The sequence below is a fragment of the Mus caroli genome, chromosome 16 (genome assembly GCF_900094665.2).
Source record: "Mus caroli chromosome 16, CAROLI_EIJ_v1.1, whole genome shotgun sequence".
NCBI classification, from domain to species: Eukaryota; Metazoa; Chordata; class Mammalia; order Rodentia; family Muridae; genus Mus; species Mus caroli.
In genome coordinates, this window is record NC_034585.1 from 48,783,410 (window position 1) to 48,799,327 (window position 15,918).

Sequence of the window (15,918 nt, forward strand, 5' to 3'; positions counted from 1 at the left end):
GAGGGACACAAGTTAGAATGTCCCAGGAACGTTTGGAAATGCTTGCTTGCAAACCCCATCATTGGGGCATTTAGTTTGTAGCTAGAAGAGATCAGTGAACTTGGAAAGACCTCGTCTCACTGATTGGCTCTCTCTTCATGTCAAGTCCAAACTAAATGTCTTTTCACCCTCTTTCCCATCACATCTTCTTTCCCTCTGCTGTGCTCCAGTGACCCATAGTGAAACATTGCTTCTAATACTTTCTGGACCCTTTCTTCTCCTCCTCAGCCTCTTCTTTCCACTTTGGGACATTCGAGTGCCATGCAATTACATGACTTTCTCAACTCTCTTTTTTGTCAAAATTTCCCTTGCTTTTCCGGATAGAAGTAGCACTCTGTCTTAGCATTTATGTTTGATTATGCTTTCCATCGGCTTATCTTTCTCATTAAATAGTGAGCTTAATGAATGAAATTCTGTGATTTTCCTTGCTCATGTTTCTGTTAAATAGTCACATGGATAAAGGAGAAAATAAGAGCTGTTAAGAATGTATGTGAACAGTGAACATTAATTTAGATGGAATCTCAGAGTGGCATTAACCTGTTTTTAGGCTCATGAATGTCTACTAAGACTCAACTGTATATATGCTGAATTTTTTAAAAATATAGATTCCCATTAAAGATTCCATGCATATATTTACCTCCCTTCCTCTTTTCTCTTGTACTTGACAGACGGAATCTCACAAAGCTGTCCCTTATCTTCAGTCACATGCTGGCAGAAATCAAGGCGATCTTTCCCAATGGCCAATTCCAGGGAGATAACTTCCGGATCACCAAAGCAGATGCTGCTGAGTTCTGGAGGAAGTTTTTTGGAGACAAGTAAGTAGAAATTGCTTTCATAGTCTGCGTCCATCTTTCCAGAGTCACCTAATTGAGTATATAGAGAACGTACTTGGTAATTTTTATAAGATTCGATGGGGTTTTTGTTTTGTTTTGTTTTGTTTTGTTTTGTTTTGTTTTGTTTTGTTTTTGTTTTTGTTGCATGATGAGGATTAGCCAGGACATTTTTGCTACTTAAGTGTTTTACCACTGAGCTATGCCTCAAACCTTGGAAAGTATTTAGAATAATTGCTCCTGGTATAGCCAACAAAACTATTTGTTAATAACGGAACATATAAATTATGTTGTTAGAGTACATGTCGGATAAGACAGAATTTATGTTCTGAGAGAATTTATTGAGTCATTTAGCTCCAAGAAGCAGAGACACATAAAATAATTTCTGTGTGTAATTTCTTATCACTTAATACTCATNTANGATATATATATATATATATATATATATATATATATATATTGAAAGGTATAGGGAAATATTTACTTTAATGAGCAAAAATAAGACTGTGGAGATAACTCAGGGGTAAGAGCTTGCTGTGCTAGCAGGGAACAAGAGCTTGATCTCCTAGTATCCACATAACTGTTGGTGTGTGTGGCGGCTCACTGTAACACCAGCACACTGCAGCTCACAAATGGCATTCCTGAAGCAAGCTGTCAAGCTAGACTAACTGAGGTGGTGAGCCCTGGGTGCTATGAAAGATCTTCCTCCCAGAAGGTGAAAGGAGAGCAACTGGGTAAGACACACTCTGTCTACCTCAGCCTTCCTCAGGTATACATCCACACATGCATCCATAGGTACCAAAAGAGCGCGTTGAGCTTAGAGAACTTAAAAACATTGAGCTTAGAGAACTTAAAATGTATCAAAGCAAAACTGAGGTGTAAGAAGCCCCCTAGTTCACTCAATTAAACCTGTGTGTATTGTTGTCCCAAACCCCACTCTGTTTAAAGAAAGGCTGCCTGCCAGTGTCATCAGGAAGCTGCCAAGCTAAGACTAGGTGAAGAAGATGTTTCTAATGAGCACTTCTTACTCAGATACAGATGTCCACGAGCAGGGTGTTTGTTGGGGCATGATTGTCTGAATCCATCACAATTTATTTAACGTTTGGAAAACTTTGTGCAGTGTGGCCCAGGTGTCAACAAAGGAGGCACATGCTTCTTCGGTGACATCATAGGTTCCCTTTACAAAGAGAGCCTTCGGATGCTCTCTGTAGAGTATGCTGCCCAGTAGGGAGGAAGACTGGTGGCTCCCTCACGGAGAAAACGGGGTTGATGCCTCTGTGTGCCACATAAATTGTAAAGGCAGACATGTAAAGTGTGGGCTGAGCTTTGAGCTGCTCAGTGCTCTCAGACTAGTGAATGAAGCATCGCTTTAATCTGTGTCTTTTCCTTTCTATCATACAATGCTTGGTTTATATAGCTTCTACCCCAACTAGAATATATATAAATAGAGCAATGGTTTTAATGGGCATACAATATTTGGGTGCCAGAACTACATTTTGGCTTGCTGTTTGAGAAGGGGTTTGCTACGTAGCCTAGGCTAGCTTGAAATTTAAGGTCATTCTCAGGCTGCCGCCCACGTGCCAGGATCACTGTTGCCAGGATCCACTCCTTGTTTGGTTTGAGATGCATATTAAATCCTATCTTTCACTTCCAATATTAAAATGGACTTTTTGAAATGAAAGGGAAAAATGCCATTTTATTCCAGTAGTATGAACATTCTGGGTTCTAGAAACCCAGCTATTCATAACATTTCTATATCCATTAAAAGTGACGGATTAAAAGTTTTATCTGGTAATGTGAACTACCAAAGCGAGGGTATACTCATGAATATGTATGAGTCTGCACAGCAGAGAGGCAGATTCCGGAAGACTGCCAGGCTTTGCACCTCCTGTATTAACACTGAGAACCCAGAGCATCCATGGTGACTTTCAAAATCACGTTTCTCTCTGAAAATGTATAGAACAGGTTGTTCACGGAAATTCATTTTGAAAACTGAAAACTATGTTTTGTTATAAAGTGCTTTGTTAGCAGGTTCTTAAGAAATGACAGCTTTGCTCAATTGTTTTTTAGAGTTATATTTACTTTGTTAAATATCACAGCACAGTGAATTATGAATTTTAGACACTTTGAGTTTTCTCTGCTTAGCTACAGACAGCAAGGGCCTGTTATTGTGTAGAACTGCTGTGTCAGGAAATCACTTAACTTACAGACCAAGTCCTCTCCCTACCTCCTCAGCCCTCCTACCGCCTGCCGAGTCTGCAGACTGAGGAAGGCTGTACATTGCCTTTAATGTTTTTTTACTTTTAGGATGAACATTCAGTTCCAGGCTACTGCCAGAACGTATACAAGAATGTATAACTAGAGTTATAAAATGAGCAACACCTTTGGGAGATGTTTGGAGAAGCGGTCTTCACTGTTGGTTTTTCTGTAGTCCCTGTGGTTTTTGACTTCGTGAACAGTGCTGACTAGTTTATCATCCCACGGGTTGAGTTCTTTCTCTTTCTCCTGCTCCAAATTCTTCAGATTTACTTGATTCTCATCTTAAAGAATTCCTGTTGCTTATCCCCGATAATGATAATAAGTGAAAATGATTTTATTTAATCTACCGGTGACTTTAAACTTCACTATAGAATTGTTTTCAAAAACAGACCCATAGGAGGTTGTCTCTACAAACAGTCAGATTATAATTTTATAAATTGTTTTGTTTTGTAGCTTAATGACTGTTATTGTGATTTACTCCCCTGAAGGGATAGTCATTTCTAACAAAACATTTAGAATGAATTAAAATAGAAAACAAACCTTTGTTCATAAGATGTTATGATACGCATAAATATAATTTCAGGTCAGCCCTTATGAAAGGAGGGAATAGAAAACCAGCTTTCAAACCAGAGCCCTATTCTCTGCCTGGGGCTCAGTGTAGCAGCCATTAGCCCTCTGCTGAGAGCCTTGGGAACACAGAATGCCCATGACAAAAGGAATAGAAGGGCCTCCCTGTGCCAGATTTTTAGGGAACTCCATTTACTATTTCAAAAATCCATCCTTGTCTTTACTTCCTATTATTCTATTCACCAGGAGATAATAGCAGTATGTGGTAAAATAACATTATTGAAGAAATCTGTCAATGTAAGTTGTACAAATCTCCATATTTTGTAACAATGTTTATAATCCAGAAAAGAAAGTACCGTTAATCCTGAAACATTTTCAGTCTGGCACATTTCCTAACTCACACAAGTATATAATTGCCTAAGAAACAGGGCAGAAGGATAAGTAAGGCAGGGGAGAGGAGGTGGAAGGGAATCCAGGGATGGGTGGAAGAAGACAATATGGGAGGGTTGGGAAGAAGAATGCAGGAGCTACCATGCCCACACCCTGGAAGTTCCTTTTCTAAGCAGGACCAGTACCAATTGGAATTGCATTGATGGTTTTCAAGCAAATTATTATTCAATGAAAGCTGATGGGCTATTTAATTCTCATGGGTGTCTTCTAATTCATCCATTACCAGTTTTATTCTTTTTTATTGGTTATTTTATTTATTTACATTTCAAGTGTTATACCCCTTCCTATTTTCTTCTCCACAACATCCCCTATTCTGTTCTCCTTCCCCCTGCCTCTATGAGGGTACTACCCCACCCACCCACCCACTCCTGCCTCACCACCCTAGCATTCCCCTAATCTGGGGCATCAAGTCTCCACAAGAGGAAGGGCCTCCCCTCCTAAGAATGCAGATAAGGCAACCTTCTGCTACATATGCAGCTGGAGCCATGGGTCCCTCTGTGTGAGCTCTTTGGTTGGTGGTTTATTCCCTGGGACCTCTCAGGAGTCTGGTTGGTTGATGAAAATCCCTTTAGCTTCTTTAGTCCTTCCCCTGACTCCTCCATTGGGGTCCCCGTACTCAGTCTGATGATTGTCTGAGGTCAGTTTTATTCTTCAAGTTGATATTTAGACACTCCCCGGCTTGCTGTAACGGCCTTTATACTGGAGCCTCTATCTTCAGACACAGCTTCTGAGATCAGTGCAACGTGTGGAAAACAGAAGCTGTCCATCATTCTAGACTTCTGGCAGAACTGCTTTCAGGGATATTGATTCTGAGATCATGTCAAGCCTTTGGCCTTAGGAAAGGTTGATGTCCCTCTCCCTCTCCCTCTCCCTCTCCCTCTCCCTCTCTCTCCCCCTCTTTCTGCTTCACCGTCCTCCAAAGGCCACACCCAGGTCATCTATATTCATCTATTCATTAGGTTCCCAGTGTTTCTCCTTGCTCTCTTCTCTGTCTTCATGCTTCACTCTGTTACCTTTCCTTCCACTGCCTGGGTGCCTCATCATTGTGCCCAGCCACTTTGGAGGGTCCCTGATAGACTGTCTGAAGTGCTCATCCACATTCTTATTGAGCCAAGCACCCCGGTTCCCATCCATTCTTCCAGCTTACATGGTACTGTGATATGTCCCTGTTTCCCAGCTAAGGAATTTCCAAGAGACAGGACAGTCTATTTGAAGACAGGGACTCGCTCATTTAGCTTTGTTTTTGTGGGCCTGGTGTATGTCTTAGAATGTATGGGCACTAGTATTTATTTACAATCTGCATGCATAGTTGGATGGACATTGTCTGTTCTTGGTTCTGTTTGTAATGACTCCATCATTGTTTCTCTGTCTTTTCTCCCTTTTTTTGTCTCTTTTCATTCTACAGTTTTTACACATTTCTACAACTTTGCCCCAGAAGTCTACTTTCTGGCTATTTCTCAGTCACTTACCAGCTTCCACACAATTAACTTCTGTCTTAGTTAGGGTTTTACTGCTGTTAACAGACACCATGACCAAGGCAAGTCTTATAAAAAAACAACATTTAATTGGGGCTGGCTTACAGGTTCAGAGGTTCAGTTCATTATCATCAAGGTGGGAGCATGACAGTATCCAGACAGGCATGGCGCAGGAGGAGCTGAGAGTTCTAGGTCTTCATCTGCTAGTGGAAGACTGACTTCCAGGCAACTAGGGTGAGGATCTTATACCCACACCCACAGTGACACACCCATTCCAACCAGGTCACACCTATTCCAACAAGGCCACACCTTCAGATGGTGCCACTCCCTGGTCCAAGGATATACAAATTATCACAACTACCTTACTCTCTGTACTCATGCTAATATTTCTGAGTCCACATAGTTGAATATGATTTTACATGGGCTTGTCCTGCACTGTTAATATTTTTACAGTTATGTCAAATTCTGTGATGTTTCTTTTTGGAATGCTAGTTCTGTTTTCACTATATTCTGTAAAATGCTTCTCCACTTTGTTTTATGTATATGTGTAATTTGCCTGAAGTTATATCTGTGCTTTATATGCATGTATTACCTGCCGGGGCCAGAAAAAGGCATTGGATCCCCTGTGACTGTAGTCACAATCCATTGTGTGGGGTCCTAGGAATCAAATCTGGGTCCTCTGCAAGAGCAGCCAGTGCTCTTAAACATTCAGGTATCTGTCCAAGTCCATTTCCAATACAATCTTTAAACTTTTTTCCAAGTGGTTTGCATGCTAAGGTAGGCCTATAGGAGTATGTACTATAGAGACACTCTGTTGTTCTTGAGCACACACTTGAGTATATGAGACCACTTTCCTACCCTAGGTTCTCTTCCTTGGCTGACACTCCAGTAACTTTTGTTCGTGGGACTCTTCCAGATGCATTAGCACTTTCAGGTTCTCATCTTTGCTCCAATTAGCCCTATCCCTTAAAGATATTACTTTTGCTGAGACTATGGAACTATCCTCATAGCAGTGAGACTATGGAACCTGAAGAGGTAATTTCCTGTAGCCAGGCAATGACCCTAGTGGAGTGATAGAGACAACAACCCACCCAGAAAACTTTCAATGGAAAAAAATGTATCCTGTCTACAAGAAAGGCAGGGCTAAAGATGGAGCAGAAATGGAGGGAATGACCTATACAGGTAGGTGCTGATTATTCCTAATTGGTTCTTGATTGTGTCAATAAAGAAGGCTAGAGCTAATTGCTTGGTGAAGGGTAAAGGTGGGACTTCTGGGTCCCAGAAGGAATAGAAGAGATGCAGGGAAGGAGGTTGCTTTTGGCAGCTATACATTAGAAGGAGCAGAAAGCCAGTCATGTAAGGCCTTAGTGCACTTAAGGCCTGCAGCCTCTGCAGCAGGTGGGGGCCAAGGAGTTGTGTGGGAGCTAGCTGTTAGCTGATAACATTGGTGAAGGATATTCTTCGCCCAGCAATTGTGTTATCTGGTAAGTTTTATATTTAAAATAAAAAATACTGTAATCTCAGGAATAAAATTCTCTTGAATCTCTTCAAGTTCTTCCTCCTGAGGACCCAACCCTCCCCTAACTGTTACAATCAGCTCCACTGAGTTTGAATAAGCCCTTCCTGGCCTCCTGCATTTACTATTTTTAATATTTTATTAAAAATCATTTGGATAATTATCTTTTCAGTCAGTGTCTAAACTTTATGAACTTGGGTTCATTGCTTTGTGTCTGTGTATTTCAGCAGAGTGTGTGCTGTGTGCTTTCATGAACATTGGATTTCATCTCAGAAGGATAGGGGAAGAAGAGGTGCAGGGCCTCGTAGTCCACACACGACAGAGATAGAGACGCAGCTCCTACCTGGGATGGGAGGAAACTAGACTAGCCCTGAGGCCCTGCCGCACACGCCCTTCACTGCAGCCTCTCCTCACTCTGTCACTGGGCACACTCCTTGGCCTGCCAGTGGATCCCTGTCCTTTTGTCTAAAGTGTGTGCGTGTGAGACAGTGATATAATCTCTTGTCTGGTGTTGCTGTGGAAATTCAACACGATAAAAGCTGCCTATAAAGAGGGAAATAGTGTCTGGCTCATAATGGGCCAACTGTATTGTGAAGTAATTACGTAGTTTGGGTCTTTGATCTTACTCCAAATATCATCTATGTATTTGCTCATTCTAGAATTAATACAGTTAATCATTGACTTTGATGGAACTTCCACACCTGGCAATGGAAGGCAAACCAAAAGGAATTAAAAATAAATAAAAATTGAGTTGTCCCAAGATCATGTCTATCCCTATATAAAAGTGAGTTAAAGGTACATGATTTTGCTGACCCCGGGGGAAATGGCCTTTTTAGAGCTCAGTTATTGCCTCTGCCTTTGACTTCCTGAGCAAGTGCTGTAGACTCTCTTAGGTTTCCTGTGTTCACTTTTCACTTTTAATAAGAAACAAGGAAAATTATTTCTTTTCCTCTCCATTGAGTAAGATATATGTTTTAGGCTGTTAATTAGTTCTTTTTCTCCATTATGGAAAAGACAATCTAATTCTCTAATTAATAGAGAGAGTACACAGTTGAAACTGAGGATATTTATAGTGAAACTGGACAGCAGGTTCACTAGGAAAAACATAACTAAGAAATGAAGTAAGGTCAAAAGTAATTTCTTTTGAACCAGCTCCCATTTTTTTGTCTGTTTAAGCAAATTATAGTATTTTATCTCAATAAAATAATGTAGCTTAAATAGAAATTGAAATTTTTGGCTATTGTTGGACTCATTATCTAAAATGCAAAAGTACAAAATTGTGACATACTAATTATAAGCATTCTTTTCAGTTTGGGAATGACAGAAAATAAAAAGGTGATAAATGCTTAAATTTATCATTTGACATTAGGAAGTGCCTACTCAAAACCTGAATTGTATTCTTCATTACAACTTATTACCAAGTTCTTTTCAAACACAGGATATTACTCAACTCATCCTTATCCTATATTCGTGTTTATATAAATTGTCTATCTCCATTACTATACTAATATATGTATTCACAATATGCATAACACACATAAAGTGATACATTATACTATAACATTTTAAAACTATATACAGGGGGGCTGGAGTGATGGCTCAGAGGTTAACAGGTGTAGCTGCTCTTCCAGAGGTTCTAAGTTCAATTCCTAGCAACTGCATGGTGGTTCATAACCACATATAATGAAATCTGGTGCATTCTTGCTGCAGGCATACATGTAGACAGACACTGCATATAAAACAGTAAGTCACACACACACACACACACACACACACACACACACACAATGTACGAATAATGTTGATATGTGCTTCATGTCCTGGCAATCATGTGTGCATACTTCTAGTGTCTAAGACTACCACCTCCACATGCACTTCATTTACATACAGAAAATGGTAAGGTTCATATAACTTCTTTGTACATGCCCACTCTATATTTTGTTCATCTCCACTCCTTTAACCTCTCTTTGTTTCCCACCTCTCTCCTGCTACCCTTTCTAGCTACCCTTTCTATCCCCAACTCTCACCCCTGCTTTCATAATGTACCTTCACACACACTCACTCTCATACACACTGGCACTTTCATTCTCTCTCTCTTACCCTCCTCTCTCTCTCTCTCTCTGTCTCTCTCTCTCTCTCTCTCTCTCTCTCTCTCTCTCTCTCNTCTCTCTCTCTCTCTCTCTCTCTCTCTCTCTCTCTCTCACACACACACACACACACACACATACACAAACTCACTTTAAAAAGTAAAATATAAGGAGAGAAGTAGAAACAAGGTGGAGTAGGGGCTGGTGGGAGAAGTGTGTGATGTCTGCCATGGTAAAGCTACAGTAATGGGCCCTGCTCCTTTGTGAGACAAAGGTAAGTGGAAAGGGTTGCACCTGAGCTGACCTCTGTCATTTATCTAGCTTTGCCTTCCCTCCTTCCTTGATCTCTCCTCCCCTCCCTTTCTTTCCCATCCTCCCTCCATATCTCCCTCCATGTGTCTTCCCCTCCCCTACTTCAGCCCCATCTTCCTTCCCTCTCTCTGCCTCCACACTTCCTCCCCTCCCCACTCTTAGTCCCAACTTCCCTTCCTCTCTCTCTGCCTCCAAACATCCCCCTCCCCCTCTCAGTCCCAGATTCCCTCCCGCACTCCCTGCCTCCTGTATTTGCTAGGCCCATCTTTCCCTCTTTTTTGTGTATGCTCTGCTCAATGAGAAAACTACATAAATGACATTCTTGAGGTCATTAATGTTTTCTGAATGAGTTCTCAATATTATGATAATCACTAAAACTCAAAATGGTGTCTCTAAACTGTTTTTGAAGTATAGTTTAGAAAAATCCTTGTGTAACCTCTGTTTAAAACAAAAACCCAAAAGAGAATGAGAAATTATGAATTAAATTTTACTTTAAAAAATTTAAATAACCCAAATCATTCCTTCCTATAAAACCCCAAACTCCATAATTTTCTTTTCCATAATTCTTGCCTACTAATTAGCTTGGAGTTAATTCAATAAAGAACATGTTTAAGATTGTGCATCCTCATTCTCAGAAATTCTTGTATGTTTTTACTTTTTGAAACATTAGTCTTTTTTTTTATATTTCTTTTTTTTAATTTTTAATATTTTTATTACATATTTTCCTCAATTACATTTCCAATGCTATCCCAAAAGTCCCCCATAGCGCCCCCCACTTCCCTACCCACCCATTCCCATTCTTTTGGCCCTGGCATTCCCCTATATTGGGGCATATAAAGTTTGCAAGTCCAATGGGCCTCTCTTTCCATTGATGGCCGACTAGGTCATCTTTCGATACATATGCAGCTAGAGACAAGAGCTCCGGGGTTCTGGTTAGTACATCATGTTGTTCCAACAATAGGGTTGCAGATCCCTTTAGCTCCTTGGGTACTTTCTCTAGCTTCTCCATTGGGAGCCCTGTGATACATTCCAATAGCTGACTGTGAACATCCACTCCTGTGTTTGCTAGGCCCCGGCATCGTCTCACAAGAGACAGCTATATTTGGGTCCTTTCAGCAAAATCTTGCTAGTGTATGCAATGGTGTCAGCGTTTAGAAGCTGATTATGGGATGGATCCCTGGATACGGCAGTCTCTAAATGGTCCATCCTTTCATCACAGCTACGAACTTTGTCTCTGTAACTCCTTCTCTGGGTGTTGAAACATTAATCTTAACAAAACTTGAATGCTAATATTTTTAAAGGGTTTTCTATAATAGTTTATAATCTCATTATAATATTAAGCATATTTCAAAACATTTGGAATAAATTACAACGTACTTAAAAAGAGACCTCATATAAAATTCTTCCAAGACAAGCTGTTTTTCTTTGAAGCAGAGATCCAGTCTGTTGAGCCCTGAGAACCTTTGTACTATTCTCCCGCTGTCCTGGATGTCTCTTCCCTGGCTGCAGGACTGGAGAGAGAAAGTCGGGGAAGCTGGAGATTGGAAGGTTCACTCTCCTGCACAGGCGGCATTCTACCCCACACCCCCAGAGATGATTAGATTGGTGTGTTTATTGCCCATTGGAAAAGATCTGGGTTCCTTAAGTTCCAGGTTCTATATCACTGACAATCACACAGTACATGTGGTACCACTGGACATCTTCATAGAGAGAATACAGGCTCAGGGAACACAGGGAAGGCATGGGTGATGCTGCCATCACTGTCTTGCTGTGACTAATACACATCTTTTTTTGCTAACCCATGAAACTGAAAACTAATTTTCTAGAAGCTTGGAAGCCGTGTATGTATCCCACACTCCACAGCACCCTAGAATCACTTTCTCCTGGTAGGCAGACTAATTGACTTAATAGCAAAGTAATTCTTTTTCTTTTTTCCTACAGTCAACATATAGAAATGTGTTACTGACTGCTAAATATTCATTACTGACTGCTGAATATTCATTTTGTGTTTTGAATGTTGATTCTCACTGTGAAGAACAGTAATGGTTTTCCCTGCTTAGTTCCAGTTCTGCTCTTACTCTTCAGTAATAACATAGTGTTTCTGCAAAACATTAAGCATGGCCTGTGAGTCCAGCTATTGGAGAGAGTGAGGCAGGAGGATTACAAAACGAAGGTGTGCCTGGGCTACACAGACAGTTCATGTAGAGCCTTCGCTACTTAGTGAGACCTTCTCTGAAAATACAGAGTATAAACAATGTTGAGGACATAGTGCACGGTGTGAATGGCCCTGGGTTGGTAGAGAAGGAGGGAGGAGGGAGGGAGTATGGGGGTGGGGGGAGAGGAGAGCTCAGTGGTTTCTGACTGTAGTAGAAGGACATTTTGGTAGACCTAAATATGTGCAGTTTCTCCAGTCAGGGGCTTAGAATATTGCTGGATGCTTATTTCCTTTGGTTTTAGACTCAGACGTCTAACAGGCTTCACTCACTCTTATCTGACTTAATTGAGCAATATTAAGCGATTCAAGAGGAATTTTGTTTTTATTACTGGCAGAGTGGGTGTGTGTTGTGCTGTGCGTGTGCACACGTGCACTTGCATGCATGTGTTTGTAACAATGAGCTCTTATTTTTGAAAGGAGATCATTTTCAAACAAACTTCTGTGGTATGATTTCCCACTTTTCATGTGCACATTATTTCAATTTTACATAATCTGATTGTAGCCTATCAAAGGCAGCTTGCTTTAAACATCAACAGTTGTATCCCAGGCACCTTCCAGATGTTAATGAACTTTCTGAGGAAACACAATGAAGACTAGTTGTACTTTAGGAAGATGTGAGTAAATACTCAACGCTTTAAGACCAGAGTCTGCTGTTCTATGGTTCATGACTATGACATGGAAAAACGACAACAGGAATTTTAATGCAATTTTATATGTGATGTATTTGCAGCTTCTCTGCCTAGTCCTTTTTACCAGTAAACCGTATTTCCAAAGTGAAAGAGTAAGCATAAGCGTTGCAGTGGTGATTGGGGATTCCCTTAGTGAGTTGTTACTCTCCTGTTTAATAAAAAGCAGTTAAGAAACTGGACTTGGAAGCATGGTGACCATTTTCTTAGAGCTTGAGAGAAAACTAGTAGGGCAGGCAAGCTGGAAATCTCAGTATGTGCCAGGAGGAGATAACTGTGGACTAGGAAGGCAAAGACCCATGCCTTCACCCTCAGGGTCCAAGAAGATTGTGGTGCAGATATGGAGGTCAGCAGGCAGTCTATGGCAGAATGCAATGGGGCAAGTGCATCCCAGAGAGAGTAAAAGCTATCCATCAGGTCATAGAAAGATATCGAGAGAGAGGAAAGAACAAGAGTGGTTTAAAATGTGAGAGCAGAGTTATGTGGACATGTCACCATGTTATTGTGAAAATCAGTAACATGGAGTGAGTGAAAACATTTCCTTATCTGTTTCTGCAAGCATAAAACTCTCAATGTAGATCTCAGACTGGACATGAGGTAATTGTCCAATCCATAGAGACACCCTGATAATGCTATAGCAAAGTGGCACACGCTTCTTTGAACAGGAAAAATGTGTAAATGTGTATCACAAACGCTTTCGGTGCTTGTTTGTTTGTTTTTGTGGAAGTTGAGAAATGGTTAGATCTAGTTCTGAACATCTCTGGGCACCATGGTTGTTTCTGTGAAATATGAGTAGTCCTATAGCGGCTGTATGACCCCAGTGAACCTCCTCTGCTCCTTCTGCCCTGCTGCAAAACAATTGTTTTTTCCTCAGTGATGGAGCAGTGGATCAATGGCCGCCCGATAAGAATCTATTTTCATATCCTCCAAGAAATGCAGTCATTACAAAAAAGATTGGATTTAAGTAATAACTATTTACAAAACTGTCAACAGACTTAGGAATCAGAGTTCTAATGGTCTGCATCCATAATAAAAACAGAAAATCAGATTCTCCAGCCTCCTCTGAGAACCCCAGTCCATTGCTGAGTGAAGCTAGCCTTCAGTTTGGAGGTACTGACACAGAGTATCTGCTGGGTTAGGTGAATATGCTAAAGAATACAACAAAAAATTTAAAATAAGAATAAGGTCCCCCTAGCATCCTCTTACACTGGGGCATCAAACTTCCACAGAACCAAGGGCCACCCCTCCTATTGATGCCAGATAAGGCCATCCTCTGCTTCATATGCAGCTGGAGCCATGGGTCCCTCCGTGTGTACTCTTTGGTTGGTAGTTTAGTTTCTGGGATCTCTGGGTGGTCCAGTCAGTTAATATTGTTCTTCCTATGGCATTGCAGTCCCCTTTAGCTCCTTCTAGCTCTTCCATTGGGGTCCACTCTTAGTCCAATGGTTAGGCTGTGAGTATCTGCATTTGTATTGGTCAGATTCTGGCAGAGCCTCTCAGGGAACAGCCATACCAGGCAGGTTCCTGTCAACAAGCACTTCTTGGAATCAGCAATAGTGTTGGTGTCTGCAGATGGGATGGATCCCAAGGTGGGGCATTCTCTGGATAGCCTTTCCTTCAGTCTCTGTTCCATTTTTTGTCTCTGTGTTTCCATTGGACTGGAACATTTCTGGGTTAAAAATTTTGAGATGAGTGGGTGGCCCCATCTCTCAAATTGAAGCCTATTTACTGGGGGTGGTCTCTACAGGTTCTATTTCGTTTGGGGGGGGTATTTTGGCTAAAGTCATCCCCATTAGGCCCTGGAGCCTCTTGTATCCCTGACATCTAGGAGTTTCTAGTGGCTACCCCCCAGTTCCCCATCTGCTCCATCCCAAAATCTTTTTTGATATTCAATAGTGATTTTAATGTAATATTTTAAGAATTCAACAAATAACTTAAGCTTAATGTTCATGGATAGAAGCATGGATGACATTATGTAATGAATTTTCAAGATGAGGACATACAGATACCAATACATTCTGAATAAAGTATCAGAATATTAGTGGCCCCTCCTCTGAGAGCCCACACCTACAGCCAGACCCAAGTAGTCACCTCCTGCCCACAGAAGTCTCACATTGAAGGGTGTTGGCATCATTAAGAGTTAAACAGCATGTGATGTGTTTCTTTTTAATGATATTGGTTCCTCTCTATGTTATGCTCATGAAAGCTCTGCATTCCTGCTTGCAGCAGTGTTTAATTCATTTCTCTTGCTCCATTGTGTAGATATTCATTCTACTCTTTGTGGCATTTGAATGACTGTCAATAGTGAACTGCTGCATATACCTTTTCAAAGTATTCATGCAAAGTATTCAAAGGCCTTCATCTTTAGTAGGCTCCCCAGCAGTTTCTGGAGTACAAGTAGTCACTTCCAGCATGCAGTGGTTCACCTTGCTCCACACCCCTTCCGCACTTTTCAAATCACTCATCTTTTTACATATTTCTTGGGAAAGTTAATTTCATCAGATTCACATTTCCTTTTCTCTCATGACCAGTGAAGTGGAGCCTATCATTGTATGTTTGTTCAGCATCTTAGTAATTTTGTTTTTAGTATCTTCTCATACACATATCCCCCCCACCCCCAACGACTCCTCATTTACTGTATGCTTTGAATGTTGTGGGTCCTGTTTAAATTGTATGCCTAGACCACATGTGTGCAGATACCTTGCTGTATTTCTTCTAAGACCATCTTGTTTCATTCTTAGGTTTAAGATGTACCTCAAGTTGCTGGTGTGTAGAGGTCAAGATTCAATTCCATCCCCTATTTGTGTTTGTCAGACCACCAGCATTTGTGGAAAACATCTTACTGTCACCACATCTTACAAATAGTTGACCTTATACAGCAAGGCACTGTGTGTGGGTATTATTGCTTCTGAAATGGCAGTCTTCCCACCTCTGCTTGTCCATGTCTTGTCACCACAGTGTTGGTTAATGTGAAGGATGTATGCCTGCTCCTGTTCTTCTAAAGATTTTTTATTTAATCTTGGTTATTGGTGTTTTGCCGTGAGGTTTAGAATCTGTTTCTACTGCAGCAATGCCTCTTGGGGGTTTTGACTGAGGTTTTATTAAATCTATAGATCAATTTAAGGAGAAGTGACAAGCTTCTAATACCGAGCCTGCCAGCCTCCCGAAAGGTTTTTATCTCTTTAGGACTTTTCTATTTCTGACTCTGCATGTGTGCTGACCGTGTGTATCTTCTGGTAGCTCCCCACTCCCGTGTGTTTTATATCTTCAGGTTACATTGTGTCGTTCAGAAGTTTGTAGTTTTATGATCTAGGTCTGGTTTCTAATGATCTTTCTAGTATTATGAAGATGTTAAACATTGGACCCTTAATAGCAGTAATTAAATAAAAACTAGCTTATTGAATAATGTGCTATGGGCCCCTTTACATGTTGCATATTGTTCTGTGCAATTCCAGTTGCTGTAATGCAGTCTTACAATCAGT

At 40.9% G+C, this 15,918-nt stretch overlaps 1 protein-coding gene across 5 annotated transcripts in view; it reads left to right on the plus strand.

Annotated features, from left to right (window-relative positions):
- Positions 1-15,918, plus strand: part of Cblb (Cbl proto-oncogene B) — a 173,928-nt gene that overhangs the window by 78,981 nt on the left and 79,029 nt on the right. For all 5 annotated transcript variants that reach the window (XM_021184356.1, XM_021184357.2, XM_029470507.1 and 2 more), the window contains one exon: positions 708-854. In XM_021184356.1, coding sequence (XP_021040015.1) covers positions 708-854 — 147 coding nt within the window. The remainder of the gene's footprint in view (positions 1-707; positions 855-15,918) is intronic.